At 42.0% G+C, this 23,863-nt stretch overlaps 4 protein-coding genes across 4 annotated transcripts; 3 read left to right on the forward strand and 1 right to left on the reverse strand.

The window, feature by feature from the left end:
- The first annotated feature begins 841 nt into the window (after nt 1-841).
- LOC102722636 (probable strigolactone esterase DAD2) lies at nt 842-2,901 on the forward strand. The gene is made up of 3 exons (XM_040527025.1): nt 842-1,036; nt 1,169-1,398; nt 2,041-2,901. The coding sequence occupies exons 1-3, from the start codon at nt 914-916 to the stop codon at nt 2,594-2,596; spliced, it is 909 nt and encodes a 302-aa protein (XP_040382959.1). The 5' UTR covers nt 842-913; the 3' UTR covers nt 2,597-2,901.
- Nucleotides 2,902-8,129: 5,228 nt separating this feature from the next.
- LOC102722920 (F-box/LRR-repeat protein At3g26922-like) lies at nt 8,130-9,820 on the forward strand. Its single transcript, XM_006646002.2, is given in 4 exon segments — nt 8,130-9,080; nt 9,154-9,303; nt 9,414-9,456; nt 9,459-9,820. Coding segments are annotated over 4 exon segments (1,506 nt in total).
- Nucleotides 9,821-14,796: 4,976 nt separating this feature from the next.
- Nucleotides 14,797-16,997, reverse strand: LOC102699364. Its single transcript, XM_040525254.1, has 4 exons — nt 16,597-16,997; nt 16,053-16,404; nt 15,540-15,686; nt 14,797-15,417 (listed from the first exon to the last, which is right to left on the reverse strand). The coding sequence occupies exons 1-4, from the start codon at nt 16,995-16,997 to the stop codon at nt 15,004-15,006; spliced, it is 1,314 nt and encodes a 437-aa protein (XP_040381188.1). The 3' UTR covers nt 14,797-15,003.
- Nucleotides 16,998-17,994: 997 nt separating this feature from the next.
- On the forward strand, nt 17,995-19,812 carry LOC102699646. The gene is made up of 4 exons (XM_040525284.1): nt 17,995-18,948; nt 19,268-19,360; nt 19,527-19,740; nt 19,808-19,812. The coding sequence occupies exons 1-4, from the start codon at nt 17,995-17,997 to the stop codon at nt 19,810-19,812; spliced, it is 1,266 nt and encodes a 421-aa protein (XP_040381218.1).
- The last annotated feature ends 4,051 nt before the right edge of the window (nt 19,813-23,863 follow it).

Raw genomic sequence — 23,863 nt, forward strand, 5'->3', positions numbered from 1 at the left:
ACGTCTCTAAACATATGTATCCAAAGTAGCTCATGAATATAGAGTAACCAGTGGGATCAATGCATATGACCTACTTCATCTCATCAATGCTATGTGCAAAGTAGTCCATACACATTGATCTGACTCGTGTGTGTGTATATAGGAAATTTGATTAATTATATTATGAACGCGCATATGTCTAGTGGTATGGTTGGTCTAGTTCAAATTTCAGGCTAGCTTGACTATTTAGCAGCAAATTTGTACAAATAAGTTTCAGAAAAAAGTTGTGTATAAATTGTTTAGCCTACCTACCATATATAAGAGTGTTTTTAATTAGAGAGCGGTCATAGAGCTATATATTCAACAGAAATGGATAGCTGTAGGTTTAGAAATAGGTTCTGTGTGAACTGATTTATTTTTTGTTTTATCGCTTGTTGTAGTAGGCTGTTTTATGTTTGCTTTCATTATGTTTGACTTAAGAAACTTGTATGAAGTAATATCGCTTTCGGATATGCAACCGCCAAAATTTTATTATTCTATTATCTTAAAAGCATGTACACTCTCATCTCTTTTCACTTATGCTTATACTTATAAACTAAAATTTAAATTCCAACCTTAAATTTGGTGTTGAATTTAGGATATTTTTTCATCATACTTTATTTTCTAGACTTGTCTTTTAGATCATTAAGAACACATATATAAAAATTTTATTCTCAATTTATTTTTCCGTTTATAAATATATCGTTCTGCTTATTTCTTGTATAAAACACCCTATTTTACCGAGTGAACTCGAACATAGAGTTAATTTCCGCCCTATAAATACCGGATGGGTAGCTAGCTACAGGAGGCAGAGTAGCCATAACACACACTCTCTCTCTCTCTCTCACCCTTTCTCTCTCGTCTTGTTTAGCTAGCTAGCTTAGCTGCTGGGTTGATGATGTATATGAATCCAAGAATGGTTGGGTGTGGGGAGAGGACACTGGTCCTCTCCCATGGCTACGGAGGCAGCCATGCCATCTGGGACAGGGTGCTGCCCCATCTCGCTCTCACTAACATGGTATATATTTTGTCCTAAACTCCTAATTAACCCATATCCATGCATGCATGAGATGGCCGGCCGCCGGCCGCCGCGCGCGTCGACGTCGCTCGATCGCATGACAGTGGAACGCGCGTGCGCGCGTGTGTGCAGGTGCTCCTGTTCGACTGGGACTTCTCCTGCGCCGACGAGGCGGCGGCGGCGGCGGAGGAGCGGTACACGTTCGCGAGGTACGCCGACGAGCTGGCGGCGGTGATGGACGAGATGGGGGTGAGCGGCGCGGTGTACGTGGGGCACTCCATGGCCGGCATGATCGGCTGCATTGCGTCCGTCAAGCGCCCCGACCTCTTCACCCACCTCGTGCTCGTCGGCGCCTCCCCGAGGTGAGAGCTAACTACGTTTGTTAAGGTTAATTCATGGCAAAATTAATTTAAGGAGCTAGCTAGGCTCGAAGATCTACAGATGTAAACAAACATTTTATCTGTGGTCGATGGAATCATGGAAGCTAAGGTGACGTTGACCATCACCTAGCTGCTGCATGCTTCGGTTAATTAGATCCAAACAATGATATTAATTACGCCAACTCTACGGTGCATATTACTTATAGTATTATACTACTAGTAGAAAAATAATATTTTTTACTTTATTAATTACTTGATTAGTATTATTTTATAATTTTGTTTTTTCAACAGAGATCACAATAAAAAGGACAATATTATCCTTCAAATTCTACTACATAACATTATTGGTAGTATAATTTAATCACAGTCGTCGATAAAAATAGATCAAATGCATGGAGTAAATTCTACTACCAGTCAGCCCCTATTAATTAACGGCTTTCTAATTGAAATATTGTTCTTTGTTTTGGCTGAAAATTTGAGATGTTTTTCAGTCATCCCCGTTAACGATGAAATAGTTAGGTTATCTAGTTCTTAGAGGATGCTCTAATGAATGATTTACGAAAGAAAATTAATGAACCACTTGACAAGCCATGTTGATGTTGTAAAGTTTGGTTTTGTTTCAAGGTACATCAACTCGGATGATTACGAGGGCGGGTTCGACGAGCCGGACATCCACGCGATGCTGGCAACCATCTCGTCGGACTTCCTCTCCTGGGCCAACGGCTTCGTCCCGCTCATCGCCGGCGGCGACCCCTCCACCGTGGAGACGCTGGCGGGAAGCTTCTTCGCCATGGACCCGCGCGTGGCTCACGCACTGGCGCGCATGGTCTTCCTCGGCGACAACCGCGACGTGCTGGACCGCGTCGCCGTGCCGTGCACCCTGGTCCACGCCTCCGGCGACTTCGCCGCGCCGCCGTGCGTCGGCGCGTACATGGCGGACTGCCTCGGCAAGCGGCGTCGCGCCGCCGCCGCCGCCATGGTGACCGTCGACTCGGTCGGGCACTTCCCCCAGCTCGTCGCGCCCGACGAGATGCTCCGGGTACTCGACCTCGTGCTCGCCAACGCCGCCGACGACGAGGAGCCTGCAGATCAGGCCGCCGCCGGGAAGGAGGGGAGCAGTAGTGGCCTCGCCATCGCCGCCGAGGTGGATGTGAAGGGCGACATCGATGTGGCTAGCTAGCTAGGTAGCCACTTCCATTCCATGCATGCCGATGCCGGTGCCGGCCGGTCGCCGGCGGCTAGCTGAAGCTAGTGTGTGTCCCTTCTTACTGTTTGGGTCGTCGTCACATACATATATATACGAGTATTTTTTCTATCCTGAGAAGGTATTATGAGATATCATTAATTTCTAGGTATCACCTAATATTTAAGATATCAAGATGTATTAAATTTTACATAGAAAACAGTGATATTTTCTAGTACCTTTTTAAGAATGATAAAATTGCTCTATATACATAGTTTCGTTTTAATCGACAAAATTAAATACGGAGTCGTTTTGTCTTCCTGGATTATTTGGCAGCATGTGGTTGGCATTGTTAGCGTGTGAAGCTTGCGTGTCTGGATAAATTTAACGAATGCGATGTTCGATTTGTACTATTGCTTTTGAAATATTGGAAATCATCCGGAATATATACAGCGTGGTTTTTCCCGGAAAGAAATACAAATTTATGTGCTTATAACGTGTGCACACTAACCCATATGACACGTACGCGCATACCTATACCTATGAGGACTTACATTTTTTGAGATTGATGAAGCTACTTGTCATGTGTGCCTTGCTGTCAATAAATACATCATCTACTATTAGAAGAATAATTATATGTAAATACGAGCATACTAGTTCAAATCTAATCTGATCTATGTCCACTTCACGTAATACCTGTTGTTCTTTTTATCACATGTACTTGTAGGCATGTAGCTATATGATACTCCCTCCATATTTTTATGTATGACACCGTTGACTTTTAGGATTACGTTTGACCATTCGTCTTATTCAAAATTTATATCCAAATATGCAAAATTATAATGCATACTTAAAGTTCCTATAATAATAAATCATATTATAACAAAATAATTAATATTTATATAATTTTTTTAATAAGACGAATGGTCAAACGTGGACCTAAAAGTCAACGACGTCATATAAAAAAGTCAACGGCGTCATATAAAAAAATATGGAGGGAGTATTACTTCTATCTGTTTTAGGTTCGTTTTAGGTTGTAAGATGTTTTATTTTCACTATATTTATATGAATATTACTGATGAATTTGAACATATATATATTTAACATTAACATGTAGGACATTGGTTCATAGATGAATACAGAAAAAAAATGAAACAAAGGGAGAAGCTTGTGGACGTATTGATAAAATTAAGGCGAAGAGAGTGCATCATGCCTTCTGAATAAATAAGTATAGGTTAACAAGTACATCAAACTATTCAGTTTAAGACTCCCTTAATCGCCGCGTCAATTTAACATGTTTTTGGACGGCTGACGGGTGGGAATTAATTATAATTAAGTTGACAAAGGTCGATGAGGGATGTGATAATTTGGACAAGGAAGATAACAAATGCCGCCATCCAGGTCAAATTCAAGTATGCCAAAATACAGTGAAATACGAAGTCCCTCCCTGATTGACTATTTAGCTTGAATTCCAAGCAGGTTGGTTTGAATTGGAATTTCCCTAAATATTCAGCACAAACGAAAGAAACAAAAAATATTTCATCTGACCCACGTAATGCAATATTAGCCCTAGTTTGGATTGAACGAAATCCTGGCCCATCAACATGTGTAGGCATCGGTTTAAATTCAGAATCTCCTCGCTCGGGGATAGGCCTGTAGTGAGGCCCATAAATCTAGGACTCGGGCCTTATTTTCAGACCCAAAATCATGACGCTTCTATGGCCCAGTTACTCTCCATCTCCACTGTTGGCCCGGCCGACGAACCAAAAAACTTGCCTATCCGGCTATCCCAGTCCACCACCATGGCCCCATCACTGCCATGGATAAAACCCTCACCACCATCTTCTCCTATCTGCCGGCTAGGTTTGGCAACGAGACGTGTCGGGACTGGGTTGAGCAAGAACGACCCTAATACTAATCCCGACTTTCTTCCCTGACCTTGGCCCCGAAGTGAACATCAGGGCAAAATCCATCCTTGGTCCCACCTCGCGGATCCCCTTCACCCGACCAGCATGGTAGAGGAGGGGAAGGAGGTCATCTGGTGTCCCTGGTGCCGAATACCGGTGCGAAGGCGATGAGGCGACGAGAGCGACTTGGGAGAAAGAGGCCGGCTAGAGTCAACATGGAGGGGAGAAGTTGGTGCTGCGGGCTGGCAGCGTGCGGGGAGAAGGCAGCGACATGTGTGAAGGAAAGGCTGACAGGCCATCCTAGGTGCCGGCATGAGGGAGGAGGCGGCTAGCCGCTAGCATAGAGATTAGGCGGCGGTGCCGGCTTGGGGGGAAAAGGTCGCCCGGAGTCAGCATGGAGGGAGGAGTTGGCACTGCGACACCTTGGCATTGGCGACGCATAGGTGAGGTGCGGCGAGGCATTCGACTCGAGTGTCCAGAGGCAGAGGACACCCCTGATAGATGGGCGCCACCTATCGGTGGCTCGGTAGGAGGAGGGAGGCGACTTGGACATGGCCAACTGGCTGGCTATGGCCTAGGGTTGACTCAGCGGGAGAGGAGGGGAAAGGAGGAGAAGTTCACCAGAGGTACTTTAACTTAACACCAAATCCGTTTAAAGTCTTTCAACCCCAAAACAAGAAATGTACACCCCTAAATTGACATAAACCATTTAGATAAGGTCCCATGGCAGTATTGACTCTATTTTTGGCTAGTTTCGCTCACGTGGCATAAGGTGGGCCCTACATGTCAGTAGCTTGATTTTTTCTATTTTTCTTTCTCTTCCTTCTCTCCCATGCTTTCCTCTCTCTCTTCTTCCTCACTTCGCAGGGGCTGGTGGTGCGCGACGCTTGGCTAGGTTGGGCTAGTCGAGCTAGGCGTGAGCGACGACACTGGCTAGAGTCGGCACAGGCGGTGGCGGCTTGGGCTGGCCGAGCTAGTATGACGCACGTCGTCTTGGTCGTAGTCGCACACCGCGCCCATGTACAGGTGTTGGCATAGGAGCACCAGCACCATGGCCGTGGCCTCGCCACACCCTTGCATAACCTCATGCGACTGGCTATAGGGAAAGGGACGACACTCATCCACTCGACAGATGTTGACGTAGCTTCGTCGTCCGGATCATCGTCGGTGGCGAGCATCGTTGCCACATCGTTCCCGCCGTAGCAGCAGGACTCGGCATGCCTGGGGCAGATGTCGTGGCGTGCCTTGGCATCGAGCACCTGCTATAGCTCGCCGTGCAGCGTGTCTCGACCGTTGTCTTGTGCCGCTAGCTACCGACCCCAACCACCACCGCCACCCACACCCAACCCATCCAGCCGCTGCCACCCCTTGAAGAGAGAAAGAAGAGAGAGAGAGGACAGAATGAGAGAGAATGAATAGAAAGGAAGATAGGTAAAAAAAATCAAGATGCTGACAAGTGGGGCCCACCTTATGTCACATCAGTAAACTGGTTAAAAATAGAGTCAATACTGCGAGTGGACCTTCTTCGGACGATTTTGTGAGTTTATGGGTATAGCTTTTAGTTTTGTTTGAGGGACCTCAGACAGATTTAATGTTAAGTTGAGGGACCTCCAGTGAACTTTTTCCAAAGGGGAGCAACAACAAGCCAGTGGGCCGCGGGAGGGGAAGGAGAGTTTGTCTGGAAACGAAGGGAGAGGAAGTTTCCTCCCTTTTCTTGATTTTTAATAATTATTTTATTTATTTCTATGAATTGAAATTCCACTTTAAGTCATGTTAGTGCATTTTGACACTTGCGGAATACTTTAAAATATCCCAACAAGTGCTTTCTTTTATTTAAATGATTTTTATTCTGGGTTTGCTCCTGATTAGACTTAAACGAATTGTTTTCGATGATTTATTTTGGTTAATCGTGCTGGGAGCAGAACTTGGGGGTGTGACAAAGGACAACCTCAAATATGACTTCTATATTTTGATTATATTGATACTTCCTTCATTTTATGTTATAATAATTTTAGTCTTATTTAGATGTATTTATTTATTAATGTATATAGTCTGTACATATATAGTTAGATGTATTAGGAGTTAGGACACGTGTGAATCTAGACAAGGCTTTGGTTATCTGAAAGGCTTAACAAGCTGTTCGGTTCTGCAGATATGTGGTCCATGGTTATGCCTTGGCCAGAGTGGATTGTGTGCTGTGCTCCTCCCTGGTTAGCCTGAATTCTGTATGTGTATATGGGATCATATTATTGTCATAGGACCATTGTAAGGCCGGCTATTAACATGGCAAATTACAAATTACTCCTAGCTTGTATACATGGGAATGCAAACCATGTGTGTGAATTTGTGATCACCTGGCTGCCCACAATGGACTGTCAAGCTGTCCTGTTAGTAGAAGTCGTAACCAAACGCAGGCACAAGCAGCGGCAGTGCCCTGTTGGTTTTGTCAGCAGGAATGTCACTTATGATTATCAGATCATCCGGTAGCTGAGCAGGCTTTGTGAATTAATGACCATTGTAGAGGTAGACACTGGTAGTACAGTAAAAGAAAGTTTTTATAAGCTTCCTTTGATCATCTGTATCCAAATTCTCAGTTAGTCCAATAAGTGTTTAGTTGGAGAACATAAATTTTTTGAATATCACGTCAGACGTTTGACTAGATGTTGGAAGATGTTTTCAGACACAAATGAAAAAAATAAATTTCACGGGTCGCTTGGAAACCGTTAGACGAATCTTTTGATCCTAATCAATCCATCCTTAGCACATGTGGGTTACTGTAACACTTTTGACTAATCATAGTCTAATTATACTCAAAAGTTCGTCGCACGATTTCTCCCATAACTGCGTAACTAGGTTCTGTTTGTTTCATCTATATTAATACTATATTTAGATGTCCAAAGATTCGATGTGATATATTTGGAAACTAAACAGAGTAACGGGGATTAAAGGTCTAAGAGGACAATCGACCACTTTAGTGAAAGAATCACGATGCATGCACGTAGCCTAAACCCTAATAAGGCCATTCTCAATGGCCACTTCATTTGGTATTAATTAGGTTCACGTTAGATTTTTTGATGACATGTCAAACATTTAATTAGAAAAGAGAAAAAAATTCTTTCATCCTAGTGAAAGGCTCATGGCGTTGTTTCCAAGCAGATAAAAGCTGAATAAAAATCCATTGAGACCAAAATTTTCTTTCATCTACAATTTATACAGCACTTTTGGTCACACTCTCGTGCAGGAATTTAAATGCTCTACTAAGTCTATAAAACTGTAAAATAAAAGAGTCCATTGAGAGATGTCATTTTATTTCACATAACAAAACTGAAACGCTAACGAGTCATACTTAAAAACTGTGAAATAAAAGTGACCGTGGAGAATGACCTAAGTACGATAGTTAGTCACACAACAAGTTCGCGAGAATAATTAACTAGGTTGGTTAATCTTGGGATCAACGAAGCCCAAAAAAAACGAAAAAAGAGAATCCTTGGCCCAGACGCATAAGGCCCATGAGCGCCAAACCCTAAGGCCTAAGCTGCCTGCCACTCTCCCCTTGCCTGCTTGTCGGCTTGGTTCTCTTCTCGCCCTGGTCGGAAGCGGAAGCCGCGACAGCGACGGCGACGATGGCGATCGGCACGATTCTCCAGCTGGTCCACTCCTGCCTCCCGCAAGAACCCGTCTCTGCCACGACATCCCTCTCCGCCGCCTTCACTTCTGGCGGCGGCGACGACGAGGATCGCATCAGCGCCCTCCCCGACGACCTCCTCCGCCACATCGTCTCCAGCCTCCCGATCAAGGACGCCGCACGCACCAGCGCGCTCTCCTCCCGCTGGCGCGGGATCTGGCGCTCCGTCCCGCTCGTCCTCATCGACCGGGACCTCTTCCCGCAACGGCCTCACGTCTCCGGCGGCGGCGCGTCGCGCAGCATCTGGAAAACCCTCGCGGACGCCGTGACGTGCGTCCTCGCCTCCCACCCGGGTCCCTTCCCCCACGTTCGCCTCGTCAGCAACTTCATGGACCAACACGGCGACGCGCTCGCCAACTGGCTCCGCCTCCTCGCCGCCAAGGGCATCGGAGACCTCGTGTTCGTCAACTGCCCGTGGCCGCTCGACTTGGATCTCCCGGACTCCATCCTCCGCTGCGCCTCCCTCCGCCGCCTCTACCTCGGCGTCTGCCGCTTCCCGGACACCACCGGCCACCCGCGTGGCCCCGACGTCTTCCCCCATCTCCAGGAGCTCGGCATCTGCCACAGCATCATGAAGGAGAAGGACATCGAGCACGTGCTCGCGTGCTGCCCCCTGGAGACCTTTGCCCTCGTCGCTGGCTACTGCACCCCCTCACGTGTCCCCATCGAAAGCCACAGCCTCCGTTGCGTGCTGCTCTGGGTGTCCATGTTCGAGGAGCTCGCCGTCGTGGACGCCCCGTGCCTGGAGCGGCTCATCCTCTGGGGGACGCACGCCGGTGAAGATGGAGTCATCAAGATCACGATAGGCTACGCTCCGCGCCTCACCGTGCTGGGTTACTTGGACATGGGCAGCAACGCGCTTCAGATCGGCGGCAACACGGTCATCAAGGTTCAGCGCTCAAGAAAATTTTCCCTGCGGCTTCTTTGAATTGAAGATTTTGTAATCACACATTTATTTGCAGGCTGGAGTGACGAATGTGAGCCCGACGGCAAGAGTTCCTAGTGTGAAGATATTGGGCATAAAGGTGAATTTCCATGTCTGCAGGGAAATGGAGATTTTGCCCAGTTTCTTGAAATGCTTTCCCCATGTTGAGACACTTCACATAAAGGTTGTTGATTTGCACAATCATCAGTTCATCACAATAGTAATTTTGCTGCTCCGTGCTCCATCGTTTTCACTTAACCGAACACTTGTGTTTTGCAGTATAGTGATGTGCATGAGTCCAGTGATGAGCACGAGTCCAGTGATGAGCTCAGTTCCAAGTTCTGCCGATTGGGCCTATAGAATGCGTGCAGTCGCACATCAAGAAGGTGGTGTTCGATCAGTTCAGAGGAGGGATCAACGAGCTTGAATTCATCAAATTCATTCTGGAGAGGGCGCAAATGCTGCAGAAGACGGTGTTTCTGGTGGATGCTGAAAATTTGACCATTGTGGACAAGGCTACGAGCACACTGAAGTCACTGGTTTCCACGGACTTTGCCAGTGCCAGTGAGGAGTGTGCACTGTCGATGATTGGACGTAGAGGAGGTCATCCTGCGTTGAGCTACAGAAGAGCATCTGATCTTTCTCTGAGTGACCCATTCTTTGTTTCTAAGGAGATGTGAGTGACAGTTTCATTACTGAATTGATGGCGTCTAAATGCCAGTTACATCATGGACTGATACTGGCACATGCTTTTTGTTAACATAGTCACTGGGAGTTGACATTTGACAGTTGACAATTATTTTGAGTGTGCCGATGTTTCAAATTTTGTGGTATGTTGAAATAGCCACAGTACTGTTACCTGAATAACCACTGTTGCTTCGTCATGTGATTACCCTTGCTATTTTGCCTGATTTTGGTGGCATTATTATGCATTACACAATGGCTCTTCCATGTTTTTTTTCCTGGTACAGGTGTGCATAGGTACTGAAATGGACAGTCAATTTGTTTTATAATGATTTCACAACCTCACTATGTTACTACTAATTACTGCCTTGGCAGTTTTCTGTTTATAAATGCTTATGTGCTTATTTACAATTCACATACCTGGAAATTAAGTCAAACCAACCATAGCTTGCCTGCTCTCATGCCTGTTAACCTTTTGAGTTCATTTTGAGCCAGTTGTGTTCACATCTCTTTAAGATGTTCTGTTCAATGCACTGGATCGATTAGTATTAACAGTGGGGGCTGGTCCGTAATTTGCTGAGATATATGCTTGATACAACTGAAAAAAATAGAGAATTAAAAAGAATTGAAATGTGCACATGAGTATGGGGAACAACAATAAGTTGTTGCCTTAATTTTTACATTGAGACCAAACTACTGTGGTTGCGGCAACATTTCGAACTATGGTGCTAGTTATATAACAGAACAATCATCATGTCACAGATCACTAATAGCATTGTCAGGAACTACTCTCACTCTCCATTATAAAGCAACTAACCAGATTTATTTGTACAATTGAATAGCTAAATAATTATTCCATCTCTCTCAAAATATAACAATTTATAAATTCGTGCTAAGTTTAAACTTTAGCCATTAATAAAAAATCATTGAACAAATTATCATAATATATAATAACTCATTTTTTAATAATTGTTACCAATCAAAGTAAAACGAACACTGTGGACTACGGACATCCATTTAACATTATAAAATGTACCGGCTCCAACAATATTCAAGTTAATAAATTTATGTATATAATATTTATTGATTTATGGATAAATATGATTTAGGATCGTGGAGGGAACTGAAATTTACATGAAATATTCTATACTTAGAGCATCTCCAAGACATGTCTAAAATTAATCCCTAAAACTAAATTTGGGTAATTGAGCTAGAAAATATATATCTAATATGTTACCAAATACATTTCTAATATTTACACATGGCTAAAATTAGCTTATTTTTGTGTCCTAAATTTCGGACAAGAACATGTGTTCCTAATACAAGTTATTTATTTTTAGAGTTCTGTTTTGGTGTGTGCAATTTTCATGTCCAATAATTTTTTAGATGAACCCAATACAAATTTTTATTCCAAATTTTAACAAAAAATGTTAATTTTAATTTGACATTGTATTGCATTCAAATATCTGATTTTATTGCATTTTCATTCTAAATATCAGTTAACCCCATGTTCTGTTCTATATGGACTCTTCCTTTTATTATCTTATATTTTATTGCGAATTCTAGATAATCTACCGCATGTAATTGGTTTATTCAGCTGTTTAATGAGATAGCTGATTCTGCATTCTATGTGCAAATAGCGTTCTGACATGTGGATTCGTGATGGTCTCATCACCGTTACCCCATATATATATATATATATATATATATATATATATATATATATATATATATATATATATATATATATACGGCCATATAATCGATCGACTGGTAGGGTAAATTTACCACACTGATGTAAAGTATATGTTGTGTGTTAAAATCCCCCTTTAAAACAAAGGTTAAACTTGTTGTCACTTCTCCAGGAGTTTTATCCTCAACACTAACAAGATCATGAATGTATGGTTAGATTGCTCATTATGTATTCGAAATTAAAACTGCTTCTAGGCTGCCAATCCGGCCATCACCCAACAAGTTAATACATGCAAAAATATGTGACCAAAAAAAGGGACAAAAAAATAAAAATTCATCAGAACAGTTCTGCTAGATTTACTGTAAGATATATCCATAACTGAACTTACAGTGCCTTAGAAAAACTGAGCCTAATTCAGAATTCAGAATCTCAAAACTGCAGTTATTAGAGGTATATAAGAAAATTTTAGGGTAATCCTAAATAATACTACTCAGTCCGTGAAGCTAAACATGTAATTTTTGATTCCCATCTTTTTGTTTATGCTTATGCTTATAAGCCAAATTTAAATTTTTAACTTTATATTTAGAGTTGATTTTAGAGTTTTTTCGCCGAAGTTTATTTTTTAGGCTTGGTTTTTAGATCGCTAAGAAACATATAGAAGTTTTATTAAAAATTATTTTTTATTTGCAAATATTTTTAAACAATCACCCATGTGTATGTCCAAGCTAGTGCACATGCGTTCCAACAAAATCCCAAACATAAGACAAAGCATTTAAACATCGCATGATACAAAACTTCTAAAATAGAATGGATATATTGAGTGACTTATCCTTCCCTAGCCGGACAACAGCTCAAGATCGACTCGTCAACTTGCCAATATCTAGCACAATACTTAGGCAAAGATATATCATAATCTGGCATCACGATTATAATAAATTGAAACATCAAACGGGAGCAAGAATCTAAAGCAGTCCAAAAAATGTGCAATTAGCATCAAGATGAGGCATGTAGTGGCGTCTAGTTGAGGATAAGGTAGCGAAGCCTTGGCAGTACAGCAGCACATCGAAGTCAATGGTGAATTGGCGATAGCCTGTGTGATACGGTGACAACAATTAATCAGGGTGTGCATGAGGTAGCAGGATCTAGGCGCTATGTGCTACTGTAAAGACATGCAAATTAAAAAGAGAACTTCTTAACTGAGCAAGTTTAATTAATAAGTTATCTCAGAATGTGAAGGCAAATATTAAAACAATGCTAGCTTTAAATGGAATGAGATTGGCAGTTACGACTGCTTAATTAGTTCTTCATCGTGGAGGTATATATCATGTCAGCTTTTGAACTACTACACGGGCTTGAATATTAGTAATGTACTCCTGATGGAAAAATAAATAAAACGGATAATAACTCCTTTGGTCTAAAGCAAAATTTGACACTAACATATGCCCACACAAAAGTTAAAATACGAATTCAGCTGATGCACTTATATATTGACCGGAAAGCCTTTTTTCGCAACACTCTTTGACTTGAAAGCAAAAATTCACCAGTGAGATAAAAGTCACTCATCTGTCGCGTTTTGTTGTTCAGAGAGAAGATTAAAAAAAAAAGATGGAAGTAATAAATATGAAGTGTTCTTATATCTGGCACTTCACATGATCTCCCAGCAATCCTATCAGATGTCCTTCATTTGTTCACTTACATTAAAAGAGCTGATAGACAAGCGAAACTAATTAATATAGCTGACATTATTATTTCGCAATCCCTGCCGCCAAATTAATAGAGCTATATGAAAAATAATTAATAAAGCTGATGGACACTGCAAGTGAAATCAACAAAGGAAGTCAACGCTACCGAATTATTGTTATGTACAGTTCGCAAAAGTGCACAATGCAAGGCTACAAGAAATATTTTATGAACGGGGCAAAATAAAGTGGAAGTTGCCACAAGTAATTATGTATAATTCGTTGGTCAAGTTGAAAATTTTATAGTTCTTGAAGAGATTGTTGACACGAATAATTCACCTCAGTTGCCAAATTTGTTGGAACCAATAACACATGTAACTGGCCAATATATCTGCTTGAGCAGAACAGAACAATAATTTAGCCGGCAATCTCAAGGCTATATCAAGTTTCAATAGGAGTACTTACTTAATACCAAGTGTCAGTACATTTACCTTGCAATCTCAAGACCATATATTTAGCACCTTCTGACCATGTACCTTCCTTCACTCGAGATACAGCTTGATAAACCACCATGTGTTGACATTTGTAAGATATATAATATGCCATTATGCCCTGTTCATAATTTTATTTGCAATAAAGCTGTATACTTTTTCAGAAGTAAAAAGGATGGCACTATCTTATTACAGCTAGTTGGTATTCAAAATAACCATGAACAACGTGGGGGTGCTAGACTTTCTCCTGTACGTGGTCAGCTCACGCTTGAAGACTAGCTTCGAAAGTGGCTTTTGGGATTTGCATCTCGATTGCAGCTAAATTCAGATGATTCAGAACACATGCACCCATGCCAAACTGAACTCTGCAGCATCCGGCAACTTATACTACACATAATTTTAATTCCAGGCATATCAGTTCCATTTTGCAAACATAAAAAATGAACGCAACATGCTGCCTAGCAACATCTTAACTTTTTAATTTATAGAAAAAACTGTAACTAATTAACTTTCTATTGTTTATAATATGATCTTATGTGGCCCCTTGCACAAGTACGTATATGTACCAGGTTCAAACACAAGAACTTTGGAGATGTACAAATCTGGTAGAGCTAACATGCAAACTCCCCCGTTATAATTACAATAATGGTACCTCATATGTAGTATGCACATTTCAAGGATGGTAATGATCCGTACTAACTCATTCTAAAACACTTGTAGCTCATAAAAGTATATTTTGTAGCTGGGTATATATATCGTGTGTCAAGTCCCAACAGCTAGAGAGCTTCTATTTAACTACGGTGGTAAGCCATCTGGGAGAATAGAAATGCCATCAAATTAAACAGAAATCAATCATGTAAAGTCTGTTCCTGGCATTTCGGATATGATATTTAGAACAAGGCTCGGATGATATTTATAGTATTCAGCATGAGCAATTTTATCATCTTTGAGAAGGTACCATGAGGTATCAATACATTCTCAAGGATGAGAAAAATGCTCATTCAGCATTTCGCGACTGCTTGAACTAGTATAAGCTCAAGAGATGACACTATATACAGCACTATAATTCACCAGCTTCCCCTAGAGTATAAAATGTTACCTAGAGATGACAATATCAGCACCAGATTTCACAGACCAAATTAAAATGTAAGAGTTTGCATATATAAACAGTGAGCTTCAAACGTTTGAAGATCAAGCTAAATGAAATTAACTTCAGCTTCTACGATGAATACTTCTAAAATTAACCCTCTTATTACATGGAGATAAGAATAACTCCAACAGAGTAATGCACAACCATGCATTAGCAAAATCCATAGTCTCACAGAAGAAGGAAGACACATCTAACTCATGTAATCAAAAGGGTCGTCGCGGGTTGGATCAGATACTGTCTTGTATTTCAATTTCGCACCATCGTATGGAAATACATCCAGCTTCGCTGTATCACTGGCCCAGCCGATCTCAGACTCAGATAAATAGTTCCTTAGAGCAGTCTCTTTCTCTTCATTTGTATCAAATGTCCCATGAAAGAAGATTTCATCGGACATGAAAAGACGCATCTCCTTAAGTAATCTAGCTGATCCCATGATGGCTTTAATGAATGCAAGATCACTGAGAACCACACCATGTAGGTTGTAGAATGTGAACTTCGTTAGTTGAGAACAGACACATAAAATGGATCTCAGGTTCTTCATCCAGAAATCTACATCATGCTCATCAGGTGATGTAGAAGATGATGGGGAAGGATGAGCAGCAGCCTGCAAAAGTAATGCATGATATGAATATCATCTATTAATTTCACGCGGCAACAGAAACAATCGATCAAGTACTTAAAAAAAGCTCTGATGTCTAATTTACAAGTAGAGATATAGTATACTACCATCACGTATAGAGTCTTGATATTTGGAAATAGCTTGAGAAAGGACAGAAGCGTATTCTCCTCCCCTTTTGATCCAAACCTTACTTTTATAGCCAGCGTCTCAACACTAGGGATCGTCAGAAGCGGGCTAATCACCTTCGTCCCAGCCTACATGGTATATAACAAGCACATACATTAAACCAAAATAAAACAAAAGACTAGCCCTAGAATGAATCCAACTTGGTGTTCATACACCAAATACGAATTCGATATTTATGTGATAGACAATATATAGCACAAAAATGTGATATCCATATACCTTGGGTCCACCTAATGATCAAATGTTTAAAAATTTTAATTCCATCAATCAAATCCAGTCACTGTCGTTGGATGATAATCCGAAGGCGTGCACGTAAGTCAAAAAAAAACCCATAGATGTCCCCACCCCCTAAGTCCCGTGCATTGCGCGCGTGTTTGACAGAAAAAAAAAATCAAATGTTTGCTATTGTTTGATCAATAGCAAAAGTGATATACCTTTATGATAGTTCCTCCAATCTGGATCGCATGGGCGTTGGTGTCGAGGTACCCAATTGCGCGAAGGCCGGGCGCGCCGGTGATCTTGATCAAAGAGATGTTAGCAAAGACGAGTATGCTAGGCCTCCAGATGATCACACGCTCAAGGGATGGCGCGTCGAGCAAGTTGAGCTCCTGTGTGTGGAACACACAAAGAACCAAGCTTTTCATGGTGGGGCTCACGATGTCCATGGAGCTGGGCATGCCCTGTGCGTTGATCAGCGAGAGCAGCTCCAGCTTAGGGGAGCCGACGAGCAGCCTGCCCAGGTCGTCCGCCTGGAAGTAGCCCTCGCACACGACGAGCTCCCGCAGGCTGGGCAGGAAGACGGCTCCTCGCTGGCCCTGGCCGTCGAGGTCGTCGTCGACGTAGGGAGGCAGGCGGCAGAGCGCGACGGCGAGGCGCACCATGGAGGCGCAGGTGAGGATCTCCGGCGGGAGGGTGATGCCGCCCCCGCCGCCGCGGTGGACGACGACGAGTTCTTCGGCGCCGCGGCGGATCCAGTGCCTGAGGCAGTCGTGGTTGTTGAAGTCGGTGCTGGTGAGCCGGACGGAGCGGAAGGGGCCCGGGTGGGAGTTGATGGCGCGGGACACCTTGTTCACCACCACGGCGTGGGATCTGAAGCCCTCGGCGCCGGCGGGGGCGGGGACGAACAGCGCGTCGTCGAGGACGAGGGGCACGGAGGCCCAGATCCGGGCCCAGGGACGGGAGAGCGCCGTGGTGCGGGCGCCGTCGGCGGCGGGCAGGCGCGACACGATATCCTGGAGGAGCTCGCGCGGGAGCTGGCTGATGCGGTCGCGCGCGCCCGAGGAGAAGACCGCGGCGCCGTCGGGGCGGGGGCTGGTCTTGCTGGAGGCCGGCGGTGGCGGAAGGAAGGCGAGGACGCCGCTGATGTTCCGGCTATCCATGGCGATTGCTGGCCGGCGGCGTGGGGGTGGGGCAGCGGCGAGGTGTGTGTGACGGAGAGGAATGGGGGAAATCGAGGAGGTAGGTAGGGTAGACAGAGAGCGAAGGAGCTCGGAGTTCGCTAGGGTTTCCGTGCGGGTGGGCCGACAGCGCGGTGGGCCAGCGTGGAAGTAGGAGTGGTGCTGGTGCGGAAGGGGATTTTTTTTTTTGATTATTTTGTTTTGGTGTTTTGGCGAGAGAATAGTCTCGTTTTTACATCTTTTTTCCGTTGCTTAATAGCCTTCAGTTCATCCATTAATTATGTATGATACATTTTTTTTAAATAAGAATGTGTCTCGGACATTTGTATCAAGCTACGATGCACAAAGCCATTACATTTTAGTTTACAAAGGAAATCTTTTTTAGAAACGGTCTATCTGTCACTTGACACGAAACCCTGAGAAACCTGTGAAATTTCCATACCTCAATATCCATTCTTATCTCAATAAACATATATGCACCGTGCGGGGGTATTTACTCAAACAAAAAAGTGGGTGGAACAAACACCCTTCCTAACCACCATGTGTCATTAACACTTTCTATGCAGCAGTGACAAAATAATGAACGTTAGCGCAATAATCCGAGGGTTTTGCTACTTAATACCCTTAACATTAAAGCAATGGTAAGAGGTTAATTAATTTTTGATATTTAATTCCCTGAACATTAATGCAATAGTGAGATTGTATGCCATTTAGTTCCCTGAACATTAATGCAATAGTGAGATGGTTTGCCATTTAATTCCTTGAAACAAATCTTGAGCAGAATTAAATGAGTTAGATATACTATTAATTGGAATGCAAGGGAAGATTTATGCTGGCCTCACTGCAGCTAGCCCACACAAATCCTAATTCGGGCTTACACACTATATATATTAACACGGAGAGCCCTAACGCCTAAACCACAAAATCACCTTCTCCCACATTGCTCACCGCCAAATTCCGTCCAAAAGCCAGCGACACCATGTACTCCCTTGTCCTCAAACTCCGCCGTCTATTCCTCTCCAATACCACGGATCGCCGGCGCACCGCCACCGTCGACAGCACCTCTAATGGCAGCGGCGAAGACCATATCAGCGCCCTCCCCAACAGTCTCCTCTCCGAAATCGTCTCCCGCCTCCGCATCACCGACGCCATCCACACCACCACACTTTCGCATGGCTGGTCAGGGGTCTGGCACTCGGCCCCGCTCAACCTCGACGACTCCCAGCTCCGGCGCCGTCCCGGTGAGGAGCGTGCCCTGGACGAGCTCTCCAATGCTGCCATGGTTGCCAGGGTGTCCAGCATCCTGTCCTCCCACCCTGGCCCCTTCCGCAGCGTCCGCTTGACCTGCACCGGCATGGGGTCTCACCGCGAGGCCCTGAACAGCTGGTTCGGGGCCTTCGCCGCCAAGCACCTCGAGGAGCTCTCCTTCCTCAGTCTGCAGCACCCAGACAACGTCACGGTGCCCGGCGATCTCTTCCGTTGCGAGTCCCTGAGGCGGCTCCACCTCGGCGGCGTCCGGCTGCCGGCGGAGGCCGCCGGAATCATCTCTCGTGCCGGCCACGGCCACATTCTCCGTGAGCTACGGGAGATCTGTCTGTATCGCTGCATCTTGCAGGGATCGGACGTCGAGACCCTGCTGTCCTGCAGCCCAAAGCTGGAGGAGCTATCACTCGTCAGCAGCAGCTCATGCGGCCGGCCGCTGAGGATGCGTGTTCACAGCCACAGCCTCCGGTGCATGCTGTACTGGGTCTCCTCGCCGGAGGAGCTCGACGTGTCCGCGCCACCCCTTGAGCGCCTCATCCTCTGGAACGATGATACTTTGCAGTGGAGTGGCTGCAAGAAGATCATGATCCGCTCTGCACCGAGGCTCCGGGTCATTGGACATCTCAGTCCCGGTGACCATGTTCTGCAGATTGGTGATACTGTGATCAAGGTAATTAATGAGCCCTAGCTATATATTCTCTATTTGAGCAATTTTGAGTAAGTATTGAGAGGTACCAAAATTTTAGTGTAAAATCTAGGTACTGTCCTAGTACCTAGGTACTAAGAGGTACTAAAATTTTACACTAAAATTTTGATACCTCCTGATACCTTCTCAAGGACTTTAAAATTGCTCACTCTATTTACGTACTCTTGATTTGGATTTATCCGTAGCTAAAATTAAACTTATGTATATACGTACACGCCTCTAATTTAGTGGTGATGTGACTTAATTTGTTGCTTTGGTTTTGCACATATGGGTCGTAACGTAGAATGGCATGAAGGCTAGTGCTACTACGGTTGTTCCGAGTGTTGAGGTGTTGGCGATGACTGTTCGTTTTGGTCTTCGCAAGGAGGAGCAGATGGTGCCTTTTTCCTCGAATGTTTCCCTTGCGTAAACATATTGCATGTTAAGCTGATAATGATATGGTTGCGTTCCCCTTTGATTTTTTAGTTAATCTTTTAATTGTTTTAAATTAAGTGGCCTAACTATCCACAGAGTTGACATTTACAAAATCAATATTTTTGTAGTCTATTGCACATACTCAGAGCAATGATGAGGATAACATGGAATTCTGGAAAAATGTTGACTCCATCCAATGTGTTCGGTCAAGCATCAAGAAGATCATATTTGATGATTTCAGTGGAGAGGAGTGTGAACTTGCATTCCTCACTTCCATTGCACAGAATGCAAATCTGCTGGAAGAGATTTACATTATCCCTTCCAAGAAGGATTTTTCTGCAGGTATTGCTCTGGGGAATGTCATAAATGATTTATTCTCTTCAATCCTATGGACTTCTGGATATTGCAGGGTAGAAGTTCTGGCAGGTGCTACAAATGCTTGGAACTACCAGATAGCATCAGATCTATCTCTTTGCGACCCTTTTGGTTATGCGATATCTATCAACGATAATATAGTTAAGCTAGGCCAGTGATTGTGTCTTTATGACAGTGCCTGAATATAAACTTTCTGCTCCTGTGAACAGATCAGTTATTTCTGGTGAATTCATAATAATGTAATAGTAATAAGCCTCTGCAAGTCCATATTAATTGGATGTTCTCTAAACCATGAATTAAGCTGTATTTCGACCATATGTCTTAGGCATGGGATGTTTGTTTTCTCAATGAAAAAGCTGCTTGCTACTGCTATAGTGCTATCTACATTTAATCATCTGATCGGTTTTTTTGCTCTGTATTTACTGATTAACATACATATAGATTGTGTAATCGCAATACTTATTTACACTTTTTGCTGCTTTTGAGTCATCCCAAAGGCATAAGACATAGGATTCAAGATTTCAAGGTACACTTGAAGCAAAAACAATACAATAACTTCATGCAGTATATGTGAACATACAAAATATATGAAGTTTCAGGAATATTTTTTATGTAAGGTAATCAATTTCAATACGAAGTCTCTAGAAAGGTCTGGACCTAGATACATGTAGCGCATAGAGCATCCTGGTTGAAATAATTGGTGGATTTAAATACTTTGACAATTATAAGCTTCAGCTTCTTTCTGTAAGAAAACCCCTTTCAGATGTAAGAGACTGAATCCTAAATGTGACATACCTTATAACTTTCCTTGATTTTTAATTTTGCCACAGTGCAGCTTTATTTTTGGCACAAACTCTCGTGGCTCTGTAGTTTTTCACTTAAAGCTGTGGCTAATTAATTTGGTCACACTACTTTTATTTTTAAAAGGGGACTGTATAGAAATCGGGCAACTGGAATTTTTAACATTTCAGTCAGTTTTTTCATACGTTGGATGAAATATCAATTGGTTCGATCTCTTCCTTATTCCCTATATAAACAAATCCCTTATTTATTACATAAAAAATTTAACAACAAATTATTCCAACTTAAGCATGAAGAAACAAATTAAGAATTTATAAGAATTTACAAAATCACATGTACACATATATAAACTTATACGAAAACAAAGTAGCTCCAGATATAATAATAACAAAACTGCACTTAAAACAAATTAAAATTGCACATCACATAATAGTGCAATTTTAGTTAATTAAAAATCACAAATTTTCAAGCGCCTAAAATCTAGCAAATCTCTTTTAAATAACGTATGTAGTAGACAAATGCAGTCTTAATCTATGGACAACAAATTCATCATGGGATCAGGACGCTCAGGTATGTTCTTTAATTTGTACGTGAGTAGACATATATGAAACTTAATTACTCCAGATTTTATAATGTAAATTACTACCAGGCCCAAACCCAATAGTTAGCTTTTCATTAAAACAAAAGGATATTTACAGGGAAGCAGAAATAATACAAAACAAAGTTAGGCTATAGAGTTTGTAACTAGGAAGTAAAAAAAATTAAATCAAGGGCCATTCATTCTTCACATATATTAGTCCAGATTTGCTAGTTAAAATGATGCAATCCCAGTTTTGTGTGTGTGGGCGTTTTATCGGCCGGCATGATGTTGTTTTATGACATAGAAAATCACGTACGTCTATATATATGCTTATGGGGTGATTGCCAAATGACATATTTGTAAATAAAAAATAATTTATGAATAGAATTTTTATATACGTATTCTTAGCAATCTAAAAGCCAGTGCCAGAAAATTAACTTAGGTGGAAAAAAACTCAAAATCAACTCTAAATTTAAATTTAAGACTAAAAATTTAAATTTTGGCTTATAAGCAAAAGCGAAAGCAAAAATATGGGGATGTACTTCTTTATGATGTTGCCATGTGATTTATTTCTTTTATTTTCTTTACATTGTCTTGCCTTTTATTATACAGGACATATCATGTTAAATATATTTTGCTCAGTATAAGCATCCTTGAGATGTACACAAAATGCTAATGGAAAATGAAGTGGTGAGCCAATGCTGTAAAATACTGGATATATAGCATAATTAATTTTAGTATGCATGGAACGTTCCCGGCCGGAAATATTATGATGCACATCCTTGATGTGTTGATTATTGTGTGATTCATGCCCTTGTTCTTATATATGTGTTTATCAAATAATTTATGTACAATTGCAGTCACATACTCTTATTATGCATTTAGATTTCGAATGATCAACCATGAGAGGGGAAAATCCTGGCACACTTGAAATTTATATGAACTCAATAAGCATTTGTAAATAAGGAATGATGTAAGCCTAGAAGGGCAATCTTGGCAGTTTATATTACTAGAGGAGGATTGAATTGTACAAGCTATTTTCCATTCTGTCATTAGTTGTTCCAACCAATATAATTATAGATTTGCTTCGGTCTAACAAAAAGTACCTCGAGATACCGGTACCTCGTGGTACCAAATCATTTTTGATCGTTGGATCTAACCATGCACATCATATTCAGCTAGATCCAATGGTAAACAATGATTTGGTACCTTAAGGTACTTTTAATTTGTTGGACCGGAGCAAATCTCATATAATTAATCGAGTAATGTACCGACAACAGCGTAAAACATGTACATGAGGATCGATCTTCAGGGAACACTAAAAGAAATTTTGCAAAGCCACATTTTGTACTTTGGAGGCCCCTGTGTACTTAACCTATAAATCTATAACAAGCACCTTTTTTAGAAAATGTCATTAAACAAAAGAGTAGACTTCACCGGGCTACGTATATAGACTAAAATTTCACAATAGCCTATATATATAGCTGCAGTTTTCAGTTAATGCCATATATTTAACGATACAATATTGTAAAGGGTATCCACCACTGCTGCTATGTTTTCTTGTTTATAGCAATTTTACCATCCTTGAGTAGGTACCAAGAGATACCACTGTTTTTTATGTAAATTTGGTACTTTTTGATATCTAAGTACCTTAGATAGAAGGTACCAAATTTTATATAGAAAACAGTAGTACCTCCTCAAAGAATGAGAAAAAAGCTCCAATATATACGATGGTGAGCCTAGAACCGCAAAGTCTTCAGGGGTTGGTCATGTTACTTGATTATCAAGTCCTGATTGATTCTTTCTAGTGTACATGAACGCATATTGGATTGACGAATATTTCTTTTGAATGAGCTTTGTCAAGAACATGAATACCGACCATTTTGGTCCTAATATTCATTTTTTATACAAAAGAGAGCATGCGGTATAGCGTATTCCTTATACAGAAATACAGAGTGATGAGAGGATCCAATTCAATTTCAAACAACAGGGAGTGTCTAGATTTCATATCATATATAGTTATTAGGTATATTTGCTAGATTATTTCATGTCTATGTTAGAATAGTTCGTTTGTTCAAACTTTTATATCTAAGAAACAAAGGACTTTATTTAAATAAGCAACATAACCGTATCGCATTGTTATACGAGGTATAAGAAAAGAAATTGATTTTTTAATATAACTTTCAGTGGCTAGCTTGAAATCGAGATACTGTGCCTGCCTAATTAACTACTATTGGTCTTCCTGTAACACAATTAATGTTCTTTTATAAGCCAAAATTTAAATTTTAAAACTTAATTTTCAGAATTGATTTTATGATTTTATTTTATAGCATTTGATTTTTGATCGTGATGGATACACATGTAAAAGTTCAATAAGCTATCTGTCATAGGAGCCAAAGAATTAGCCGATCGGCACACAATGGATATGATATGCACGTACTGTACACCGTTTTTGTTTAGCAAAGGAGTTTTACTCTCATCCTTCCTTTTGTACCGCGAGGTAATAGTACCGTGAGGTACTAAAGTCTTACTCGTGCTATCCACCTCACGATGAAGTTGATACTAAAATCCCGACGGTTGGTAATGATAGATCGAACGGTCACGATTGCATGGTACCTTGAGGTACCAGTTTGGTCGTGGGATGGATAGCACGTGTGAGGATATTAGTACCTCGAGGTACTGGTATCTCGCGGTACAAAAGGATGGATG

The sequence above is a fragment of the Oryza brachyantha genome, chromosome 1 (genome assembly GCF_000231095.2).
Source record: "Oryza brachyantha chromosome 1, ObraRS2, whole genome shotgun sequence".
Lineage (NCBI taxonomy): Eukaryota > Viridiplantae > Streptophyta > Magnoliopsida > Poales > Poaceae > Oryza > Oryza brachyantha.

Excerpts from the sequence above, each read along its gene's own strand:
- LOC102722636 (XM_040527025.1), top strand. The coding sequence starts at position 914 with ATGATGTATATGAATCCAAGAATGGTTGGGTGTGGGGAGAGGACACTG. Across the intron at positions 1,037-1,168 it reads ATCTCGCTCTCACTAACATG|GTGCTCCTGTTCGACTGGGA; the intron begins GTATATATTTTG and ends GCGTGTGTGCAG. Across the intron at positions 1,399-2,040 it reads CTCGTCGGCGCCTCCCCGAG|GTACATCAACTCGGATGATT; the intron begins GTGAGAGCTAAC and ends TTTTGTTTCAAG.
- LOC102699364 (XM_040525254.1), bottom strand. The coding sequence starts at position 16,997 with ATGGATAGCCGGAACATCAGCGGCGTCCTCGCCTTCCTTCCGCCACCG. Across the intron at positions 16,405-16,596 it reads AACAACCACGACTGCCTCAG|CCTGCGGGAGCTCGTCGTGT; the intron begins GCACTGGATCCG and ends CTTCCTGCCCAG. Across the intron at positions 15,418-15,539 it reads TCAAGACTCTATACGTGATG|GCTGCTGCTCATCCTTCCCC; the intron begins GTAGTATACTAT and ends TTACTTTTGCAG.
- LOC102699646 (XM_040525284.1), top strand. The coding sequence starts at position 17,995 with ATGTACTCCCTTGTCCTCAAACTCCGCCGTCTATTCCTCTCCAATACC. Across the intron at positions 18,949-19,267 it reads TTGGTGATACTGTGATCAAG|AATGGCATGAAGGCTAGTGC; the intron begins GTAATTAATGAG and ends GTCGTAACGTAG. Across the intron at positions 19,361-19,526 it reads TTCGCAAGGAGGAGCAGATG|TCTATTGCACATACTCAGAG; the intron begins GTGCCTTTTTCC and ends ATATTTTTGTAG.